At 53.6% G+C, this 10,314-nt stretch overlaps 1 protein-coding gene across 1 annotated transcript; it reads right to left on the bottom strand.

Moving 5' to 3' along the window:
* Positions 1–597: 597 nt before the first annotated feature.
* Positions 598–5,214, bottom strand: Mex3b (mex-3 RNA binding family member B). Its single transcript, XM_021644399.2, has 2 exons — positions 4,432–5,214; positions 598–3,628 (listed from the first exon to the last, which is right to left on the bottom strand). The coding sequence occupies exons 1-2, from the start codon at positions 4,721–4,723 to the stop codon at positions 2,178–2,180; spliced, it is 1,743 nt and encodes a 580-aa protein (XP_021500074.1). The 5' UTR covers positions 4,724–5,214; the 3' UTR covers positions 598–2,177.
* Positions 5,215–10,314: the final 5,100 nt, after the last annotated feature.

Below are 10,314 nucleotides of genomic sequence, written 5' to 3'. Positions count from 1 at the left end.
GTCAAGTAAAAGTAGTTGTTGCTCCTTCCTCCCCCCTCCCAACAGAAAAGGCCCCCCATGGCAAGGGGAGAAGTAGAGCTGCTGCCAAGAGCAAACAGAAACTTTCCTCAAGCAACAACAAATAGTTAACACTTGCAGCCTGCCGACACCAATTAGCCTGACCCTAAAGATGCCTGATAAGACAGAAGCTCAAATCCAGGCCCTCAGCAGGCAGAACCCTCCATCCTTTGCAGAGGCCCTCGGTGGGACTCACTTCTCCAAGGCAGCCAGCACATAAGTATCCCTGAATGCCCTGTGTCTGGGGGTGGGGGGTGCCTCAAGTTGAGCAGGACAGTTACTTCCCTGAGCCCCAGGCCTTTTAAAATATCGTTCAAATTGATTGTCAGTTCCACTTTTAAAAAATTTTTTTCTTAATAGTTTTAGGTAAGCATAACAGGTTTGTGTGAGCTGAAAGTGCAAATGTTTCTCTCAAATGTCTCCATTTCCTTTTTGTCTTCTAATTTAAAAATAAATTAACATGTTCCAGCCCCCCATTCCCCACCCCACCCCCCAAATATCATGGTCCCTACCCACTGCCAGCTATGTCTAGTGTAGAAATAAGTCTTGGTCTAGTAAACTGTTTGCAATTTGACAAAAACATTGTTACCTGTGACCATCCATCCAAGGAAATCCTACCCTTCGGTGGAATCTATTGATAAACTATATGTTCTCTGTGGAATCAGTGTATTTCAGTCTATCGATGCTTCTTTTCAAAGGTACACCCCAGGAGGCTTTAAAAGGAAATCAAGTCACCATACAATTCTGATTTTTCTTCAATGTTTTATTTATATAGAAATACTTAAAAAATGAAGTAGCACCATTACTTAAGTTTACCTTTATTATGTAGAACTTTAAATGTCAGAAAAATAAAACTCTTGATACAATTTCAAATCTTGTCTCAGCAAATATAATATTAGTATTTGACCATGAGGTTAAAGGCCCTTTATCATAAAATAAAATATACTTTGTTTTTTTAAACTTTGCTCAGTAAAGTACATTTAAGCTCAAGTAACGTCACCTACATATACATAAACAAGTGGTAAACAAATGTATTAAAATAGAAACACTAAAACTATAGCGGTGCAACAGAATTTCTGTAATTTGCACTGAATTCTATTTATACAAATGTTAGAAAGCATCAACTGTTCCTTTTGACATGTTTATACATTTCCGTTTTTTGTAATAATATAGAATAAAATATGCTTTATATCACTGAATAGAAAATATGCTGGGTGAAGCAGATCTAGAAGATCTGTCTGAACCTATAAAATCTCCATCCCAACAGAATACTGCTCAAAACGTTATACATCTTATGGTTTGTAATCCGTCACAATTGTGTGATTATTAAAATAATACAGTGTTCTTTGCCATAAGGCCATACTAAAAATAAAAAGATTTAACCCAGCTACAAAAAAGTTCACTGAACTTAAATTAAAATACTTGTAAACATCTTTGCAATATGAAATATAATTTTTCAAGTCAAAAAAAGAATAAAATACTTCAATCTGTATTAATGCAATTTCTCTTTAAAACTTTTAAAGGTTTTTTTTTTAATATATAAGAGATATGTTACAGTTTTAACTTTAATAAAGCTGCAGGGTCCTGGCTGTACAGAACTCCTGGCCCTTCCATGAACATTCAAAAAGGATCCACTTGAGTTCTAGAACGAGTGCTGTAGGAACCCACCCACGAAGGGAGACACACAAAACAGTCCACACATCCCATAGCACAATTATTTATCATCTTCATAATTACTGTTCATTTTTCTCCTACTTCAAGAAAATGGAAAACTTGTGGGGTTTTCTTCTTTTGGAAGCTTCCTATTAAGTACAGTGTAAAAACTATCGTTACTAGAATGTCGCCGGTCCTATTATTTATAGAGCATGCAATTCGGGTGGTTTCGGAGACTACAGTACTCCTGATGCAGAGATCCTGGCAAGTTCCTTTGTTTAAAAATGACATTTTAAAAATGAGCGGATACTACAGCTTTCCAAGCTCCTCTGGGATCTCTGAGAGTGAAGAGGGTAAGGTGGAAAGAGGTGGGCACCAGAGGCGTCTGGGCAGGTAGGCCCTAGGGAATGAGGGTCTAGGGAGGAAACCCTCCTTCCCTGCACCGTGCGCGCACGCGCGCACTGCCTTCAGGAAAAGATGCGGATGGCCTGAGTGACCGCGGTGTGGCAGACGGGACACTCGGGCTCGCTCTTCTCACAAATGCGGTTGGCACACTCCATGCAGAAGAGGTTGTGGCCACAGGGCACTAGCGCAGCGATCACTTCGCTCTCGAAGCACACGGAGCAGTCGCGGCTGCCTTTGCGCCTCAGCCCCGAGGAAGAGGAGGAAGAGCTGGAGGAAGAGCTGGAGGACGAGGAGGAGCCCGAGGTGTCCGACGAGGGCAGGCCGGGGAGCTGTGCCCCTAGCCCGTTGGCGTAGGCGGCGTAGGTTAAGCCTCCGCCCCCCGGGTCGCTTCGCACGCGCCGGGCAAGGTGGTGCTCTCCCGCCCCCGGGGCCATGTGCAAGGGCGGAGACAGGCGCGGGCAGCTGGTGCCCGGGTGCAGCCGGCGGTGCACCAGCAGCCCCAGGTTGGCATTGGAGGGCGTGCTGCTGGCGCCGCCCCCGGGAAAGACCACCGAGGACGACGAGGCAGAGGAGGACGCCGAGGAAGAGCAGGAAGAGGACACTGGCGCCGCAGATCCACCTCCGGGGGAGCGCTCGAACTGGGCCCAGAGGAGGGGTGTCCCCGGCGGTGGGGCGGGAGCCGGGTCGAAAGTAGGCTGCAGCTCGGGACCGCCGTCCGGGGAAGGCACTGAGGCTTCCCCCGCCGCGTAGGTGTAACCGTTGCCGTTATTGTTATTTCCATTGTGGGCAAAGCTGAGCGCAGGGCTGGGGGGGCTGTAGTCCGCCAGCCGTGAGGTGGCCGCCGTGCTGCCGCTGGTCCCCCCGCCGAAGTAGGAGTCTGTGGACGCGCTGCCAAGGGAGCTGGAGCTGTCATTGCGATAGCTGGAGAAGGGCTTGCGGCCAGGGGTGGGGGTGATGCTCGGCGTGGGCTTGCTCCAGAGACTGCCCGGCCCGGACCCGCCGGACCCGTGGTGCAGATCAAAGCCCACGTCGGTGCCGTTGGCGTGGAAGTCGTTCTCGTCTGTCAGCTCGATGATGCCGCCCGTGCGCAGCGCGATGTGAGCCTCGATCTCCTCGCGGGCGCGATCCACGTTCTCTGGCATCCCGGTCACCTCGAACACGGGCTCCTTGTCCCGGCTGGGTGTCACGATGTACGTGTGCGTCTGCTGTTGAATGCGCTTGATCGTGGCGCCCTTCGGCCCCACCACGAGCCCCACCACGCGGTAGGGCACCCTCACTTGGATAGTGGTCTGCCCTGGCAGGTTGGGCGGTCCGGGCACGGCGCCGTTGAGAGCCGTGTTTTTGTTCCGTGAGGCTCGGATCATGGAGAAGTGCTCCGCGGCCGAGATGATCTCCCTCCGAGCCATGGCCACATCCTCCTTCCTGCCCGTCACAACAAAGACAGGCTCCTCCCCGCGAACTGGGGTCTTGATGTAAGTGTTGGTCTTCGCCCTCAAAGCTTTGATTTTACAACCTGGGATCCAGGGTGCGAGGGAGGGAGTAGGAGAGAGAGAGAGGGAGAGAGAGACACGCCCATTATCCCGGGGTAACCGCGGAGACCCGGGACAGCCCGCGCCCTAGGCAGCTGGACAGCGGAACACGCGACGGGGAGAAAGGGGGCGTCTCCCTCGCTGACCCCGAACGGCGCCACGAGCTGGACCGCGGCTTCCACCCGCGAAACGCTCGAGGAACAGCCCGTCGGCTGCCCAGCCCTCCCCCAGGGACTGCAGTCGTCCCGAGCAAAGCCCAGAACCCCAGAAAAGTCATCTGGGGAGATGTTCTGGCATCCGACTGAGCGCAGTCACTGCCTTGAAGACACCAAGGGGCTCCCGGGAAACCTAGGGGTGGGGTTGGGGAGATGGCAGTCCTGGGACCCATTGTTCCCTCTCTGGACTCCATTCCGCTTTGCAGAAATCCTGAATCCTCCTGCCACCGTACGCTCCCCTCATCCCACCCTCCCAGAGGACCAGCAGAGGCCCCCTCCCCCAGGATCTTATATTTAAACCCTCTTTCCTAGGGTGGACTGAAGTCTGAAGCCTTAGAGGAGAAGGCGGTGATTTTAGCAGGAGAAAGTGCATCCCGCCGCGGCGCCGGAGCCGTCGGCGGAGACAGCCTGCCTGCACTTTCTTTGTCTAGTGCGCCGGCCCATCGCGCGGCTCTTCCTCCCTCCCCGAGGCTCCCCCGCGCCACAACTCGCGATCTCGCACCCGCCCTCGCCGCGAGGCGGCGGCCGGGGACCCTACACGCCCCTCCGGTCCCCATCCCTGCCGGACCTACCTTGCCGCCCTACGATCTCCGCGACGTGTTCGGAACTGGGGACCGGCACGCACTCGGTCATGTTCACGCTCTTCTTGCGCGGCTCGCTGTCGTACAGAGAGGCGCCCTCGTCACTGTCCAGTCCCAACAGGGAGAGCTGATCCAGCGCGAGCTGCAGGGCTCTTTGGTCATCCAGAGTCTCTCCCCCGCCGCTGCCGCCGCCGCCGCCCCCGCCGCCGCCTCCCCCGCCACCGCCGCCGCCGCCGCCGCCGCTGCCGTTGCGCTCCAGGTCTGCAAACAGCGAGCTGGGCATCGCTCCGCCGCGCGCGCCGCGCCCCAGCCGGCTCTCCGCTCCGCAGCCAGAAGGTGCAGCCACAAAGACAGCCGGGAAGCGGGTGGTCAGGGGCGGGGAGGCCGGTCGGCTGCGGAGGGCTCCGTGGCTCGTTCCTCGGCGCCCGGAGGAGTGGGTCCCTGCGTGCAGTCCGCACCGGGCAGTGGCTGCAAGAGCCCCCGCCTGGGTCCCCACCCCAGATCTGCTGGCGGTTGGGGTGGGGGCAGAGCTCGAGCGGCGGCCGCGCGTGCCCCCCGAGTGCCCGGCTGGCTGGCCACAATGCCGAGCGCAAAGCGAGCAGGAGAGCGACAGCAGCGTTTCTTTAAGGAGCCCCTCCCCGGCTCCTCCACTCCCTCCCTCCCTCCCGCCCGCCCGCCCTCACTCAGCGCTTTTTCCTCCTCTTCTACCCGCCTCTTGACTGAGCCTCTGCAGCCAGACAGCTCCGGAGGGGGACGAGGGAGGCGCAACGTCACCGGCGGGAGCTGACTCTACAATGCTACTGACACTATCGCTGGGGGAGGCGATTGGCGCGCGCCAGGCCGGGGGGCGGGCGGAGGCCGGGGCCGAGCGAGCGGAGGAGCCAGCGCCACCCCCACCGAGCTCGCCGCAGCCCGCCCCGGCCTCCTCCCGGTCGCGCCCCTCCCCCGCCGCCGCCGCGGCCGCCGCGAACGCCTCTCTTTGTTGTCTAATGCGGGACTGGCTGGCTCGGGACGTTTAGGGTGCCCATCAGCCGAGGACAGCCACTGTCCTCAAGTCTCTTCCCTCTCCTGGTGGAGAAGAAAAAGGCGCCCGATTGTGAGGCGGGCGGCTAGGCTCCAAAGAGAGACTTTCCTTCGAAAGTCCCGTTACTGCCCCCAAATAAAGCGTCCCTGGCCCCGACACTACCACTAGGTGGACGGTAGGCAATGCGAGATAGCTGAACAAGAGGGCGGCCCGAGCCTGGGACGCGGAGACCAGGTCTCGAGGTCCCTGGGCCCCCTTGGTATAGTGACTGCTGGGCACGAGCTGCCCACCTGCGCGGGAGCGCACGCGACACAAAAGGCACGCCCGCTCGCACTGCCAGCCGCGCGTGCGCCCACATTTCCGTCCTCTTGGGGAGCACTTTCTCCAAGTGGCCCCGAATGAGGGGATGCCAACACCAGAAGCCGGTGGCAGCGCGGGCCTGACCCCCGGCGCCGCCGGCGACCTCTGGAATGCCCTGCACTCGGGTCCTGCACACGCCTGGCGCGCCGACCGGGACCCCGCGGGCTCCCACACGCGCACGAGCGCCGCGCGGCCACCGCCTGGACGCCGGCCCTCGGCGCCCGGGGACGGCGCGGGCGTGCGCGCCCGCCGCTCCCGGTCCCGCCCCTGCTCGCGCTCAGGCATGCGCATTGTCCGCGAGGTGCCCGGAGCGCGCCGGCCCCGCCCTCCTCCTGGCCGGGTCCCGCCCTCCGCCCGGCCCCGACCCGCGGGGATGTGGTCGGGCCTGGCGCTCTTTGTGCGCTTCTCGGGGGTTGGGGGTGGCGGCCGGGGAAGGGTGGGACGGGACTAGCGGGCGGCGAAGGCGAACTGCGCCCCCTCTCGGCTTCTCCACCGACCGCCTCCGTGCGCGGGCGAAAAGAAAGGAGGTTTTGAGGGGCGGGCCGGGGCGGGGTTCGGGCCTCCGTGCACCTCCCTCCTGCCAAGGGAAGACTTCCCTTCCCCATTCTGCGCGTCCCCCTCTACCTCCTTTGTTCCCGGAGCCCGCCTGTTTATCCGCGCCCCTGCGCCCTGCCTCGGGCGGTTTGGCCTGTAGTCCAGGGTTTCTTTAATCCTGCCAAGGTCCACCCGGAGGGACGCCTGCCGGTGACCGCGGGGCCACTTGTCTACGCCGCAGACTGGTTTACTGGAGAGCACGCCCCACCCTACCCCCACTTGGGGGTGGAGGGACCCCGGGGATCCAAAGCAGATCTGAGGAACCCACCCAGAAAAGGGAAGCGGGCGCCCCAGACCCCGGCTTTTATCCACAATGCCTCCCCTGCTCGATGGCTGGGTGGTTTTGAACATTAAACAGGACAATGGTTGGGAGCGGACTGTTCTGCGAGCGCCGGTACTTTCGAGCCTGTGAAAGTGATCCGGAGCTTACAGGCTCACCTGGAACTGTCTCGGGACAGAGGTGCTGATTACTTCCTTGGGGAAATGAGGCTGAAATAGCCACTCTGGCTATTTCCTCGGGATGTTTACGTCAGCTTCCCTAAGCTGGCTGTGGGAAGCAGTTCTTCTTCAAAGAAGCAGTTCTCTGGGGGGGGGGGGGGGGGGGGAACGGGTGTAAGAGGATGGTGGTGCCGAGTCCGCTGACCTGGAGTTCCAGCCGGGACTTCTCTGGTTTAGGAACTCAGAGTCAGATTGGTTTGAGAAGGAGGAAGGAGTGCCCTTAAGGATCCTTTCCCTGAGTACTGGAGCAAAAAGAGTGACAGAAGGGAGGTGCATGAGGGCAGGAAGCAAAAGAGTCAAGCCTAGAGGCTCCTGCCTGTCTTCCCAGCCCTTGAAAGGATAAAGCAGGAGGATTTCAACCAGCTGCAGGCCAGCCTGGGCTATGTAGTGAGTTCTTGGCCAGTCTAGGCTACAATGAGACACCCTGATTTTTAAAAGTCAACAAAGGGGGCAGTTACAAAAAAGCCCATTTTTACGTTGCCAGCACAACATTTTAGCTTCTGTTTGGGGCCCACTGTGGTTCCTTTAAAAAAGATCATGATGGTGTGCCTGGAAGTGGGATAGAGAGTCCCTCAGAATGCTTGCTGCAGGAAGCTTGCCCACAGAATTTTTTTTTTTTTTTTTTTTTTTTTGCAAGCCTGCCATAACTCTATTCCCCGTGGAACCTGCTTGTAATAAGATTTCAGATGAGTTACTCCTGAAAATTTGGAGGAGTAGGCTCTTCACGGAAGTCCCCAGGGACCCTGGCTCATTAGCAGGAAGGTGAATGCAAAGCTTCACCAAGGTGACATGTTTAATGTCACTCTTCCCTGCCGGATGAAAGTGGGAACCGCACTTGCTTAGAACTGTGAAAGGTGGATGAAATCACACTTTTTTGCTGCACATGAAAGAAAAGTGGAAAGTCTGACCTTAGGAATTCATGGCCAGTTTTGACAGGTCCAGGTAATCCAGACTGGGGGCCTGTTTGGTGAAACCTGTGAAGATAAGTGTTCTGGAAGACACAGCACTGAATACTTTGCTGAGAGCATTGTGGGATGACTGATATGATAGAAACTGTAACCTCTGACAATGCCAGTCCCCACTTCCAGCTGGACTTTTGTGTGGACTATGAAAAGACAGGTATCCAGCTTCCAGTGGGCTGTCTTAGCCAGAGAAGAGGACAAAGGGAACTAACTCATTGTGGAAGACAGGACACTAGCTGGTGCCTTCCTCCAGCCACCGCCCTCCTCTGCTTGCATGCAACACAGCATACCGAGTGCTGGAGTGTTTTCAGACCCCTAAGAATCTTTGTAGAATTAATTCAGAAATGTTCGTTTTCAGTTAATGTCTTATAAGTCAGGACATCATACAACTTGCAAGGCCTATTTCTGGTTTTAAATACACATCCTAATCCCTTGGGGGGGGTTTGTTAGTGGTGGTTTGTTTTTGTTTTTGTTTTTTGTTTTTAGATTGTTCCAGGCTTCTACTGGACACCGGAGCTTAACTGCCTTCCCTGATACAGGACAATACCCCAAGGACTTCCTCATGCAACCCTATTATGTTTTCTTTTTTTATTATTACTAAAAGAGAAAAGTGTGCAGAGTATGGGCTGGCAGCGAGCATTTCGGTTGCTATAAGATATGAAAGGTTTAAGTTATCTCCCAAAAGCAAACAATAAGACAGCCTGTATTCATTCCCAGAGTTTTCAAAGGCTGTTCTGCACACATCTTGCAGACTGAATAGATGGCAAGAGGAATGCAAATCTCCATATAGAAGAAAGCAAGCTCACTTCCATCAATGTGACTGGGCATGAGTAAAGCATCTGTGCGAAAATGATCGAGGTAACAGGAAGAGGACTCTTTCCTAAGCCATTGTTCATGTGCAAACCAGTCACACCAAGGGTAGGGAATCCACTGGGGTCCTGGGAGAGCTACAAAGAGGAGGAGATAAAGTGTTGTGCTTCAGAGGAGGAGGTGCAAGAATTTCTGGAGACCAGAGCTTTGCAGGATGTGGCATCTACCAAGGAACTCAATGCCTGCTTATTAGATGAATGACTGAAACAGGCGGAATAGCCTTGAAGGCATAATTTCCTTAAGTACACACATGAATAATTCAGTCTCTAGAAGGCAGTCCAAATGACTCCAGCTACAACAACATGACTTTGAGCAATGTTAGTAATCACAAATATTTATTACACACATGTGATGTGCCAGACAGTTTATAAATGCTTCTCAATATAATGTAAGGTTTAATCCTCATAATTGCCCGGCATCAAAGATTGTCCATGTACCCATTTGGCAGATGAAAATTAGCTAAGTCTCCTATCCCAGCAGAGGCAAACTTGGAGGCAGAGCTCTAAGTCGATGACACTTTAATGCAGAGACCTTTCACCTAACACAGTACCCTCCCAAGACACCCATAGAGGACCTAGAGTTGTCTTCACGGTATTTCACATGCATTTCAGTAACATTTTAACAATAATGTTTTTTGTTTTCTTAGGGAGAACTCCTAAGATGATGTAAGCTTCAGGACCAACAGATCATAGAAAAACTATTGTCTCCAAGGCCACACAGCTGACAAGTGCCATTGGGGCCTGTGATCTTGACCAATCCTAAGTTCCTTCCTGTCTCTGAACCATGTGTCCTCAGCTAGAAGATGGAAATATTTGCAGACCCAAATCCTACACAGGGTTGTAAAGATCACACACAGGAAGGGATATGAAAGTTCTTTGTTGTTCTTATAGTTTTCCATTGTCTCTGTACTGTTAACATGTCAGTGATGGAATTCATGCAACCCCCATCTATTTAGTAAGATATTTTAATGATGTAGGAAATCCTCTCCTTATGTTTACTGAACATGAAAGCCAACAAGGAATGTGTGTGTCTATGTTCATGTGTGCATGTGTTCAACTGTGTCTGTGTGAGCAGTAAGTAAGCATTTGAAATGTGAATAAACATTAAAAATGCACCAAAATCTTAATGGTTGTTGTGGTTTGTTTGTTTGTTTAGCAAAAACTATTTTTCCTTTATTTTCTGTGTGTTTTAAGACCTGTATGCACAATCTTTAGTCAATTAAATTTCTAGAATCTGGAAAGAAGTCTCAGTGAATTAAGTGGTGTTGGTTCAATCATGAGGACCTGAGGAGTTCAGATCCACAGCCCCCACATAACAAACCTGACTTAATGACACATTGCTGAAAGTACTTGGAGGGCAGGCACAGACAGACCCCAGGGACTAGCCAGCTGTCAGTCTGGCATAAGTGGCAAACTGCAGGTTCAATGAGAGACACTGTCTCAAATGATAAAAATAAACTGGAGGGTGTTTGAGGAAAAGACCCAATGTTGATATCCGGTTTCTAGAGGCATACACAAGCAAGCACTTACCATACACATGACCACACATATACTTACAACACATACT

This window comes from Meriones unguiculatus, chromosome 14, assembly GCF_030254825.1.
Source record: "Meriones unguiculatus strain TT.TT164.6M chromosome 14, Bangor_MerUng_6.1, whole genome shotgun sequence".
NCBI lineage: Eukaryota > Metazoa > Chordata > Mammalia > Rodentia > Muridae > Meriones > Meriones unguiculatus.
The sequence above is the reverse complement of the archived record's forward strand: the minus strand, read 5'-3'. Positions and strand labels throughout refer to the sequence as shown.

Excerpts from the sequence above, each read along its gene's own strand:
- Mex3b (XM_021644399.2), bottom strand. The coding sequence starts at position 4,723 with ATGCCCAGCTCGCTGTTTGCAGACCTGGAGCGCAACGGCAGCGGCGGC. Across the intron at positions 3,629-4,431 it reads GGAGATCGTAGGGCGGCAAG|GTTGTAAAATCAAAGCTTTG; the intron begins GTAGGTCCGGCA and ends CCTGGATCCCAG.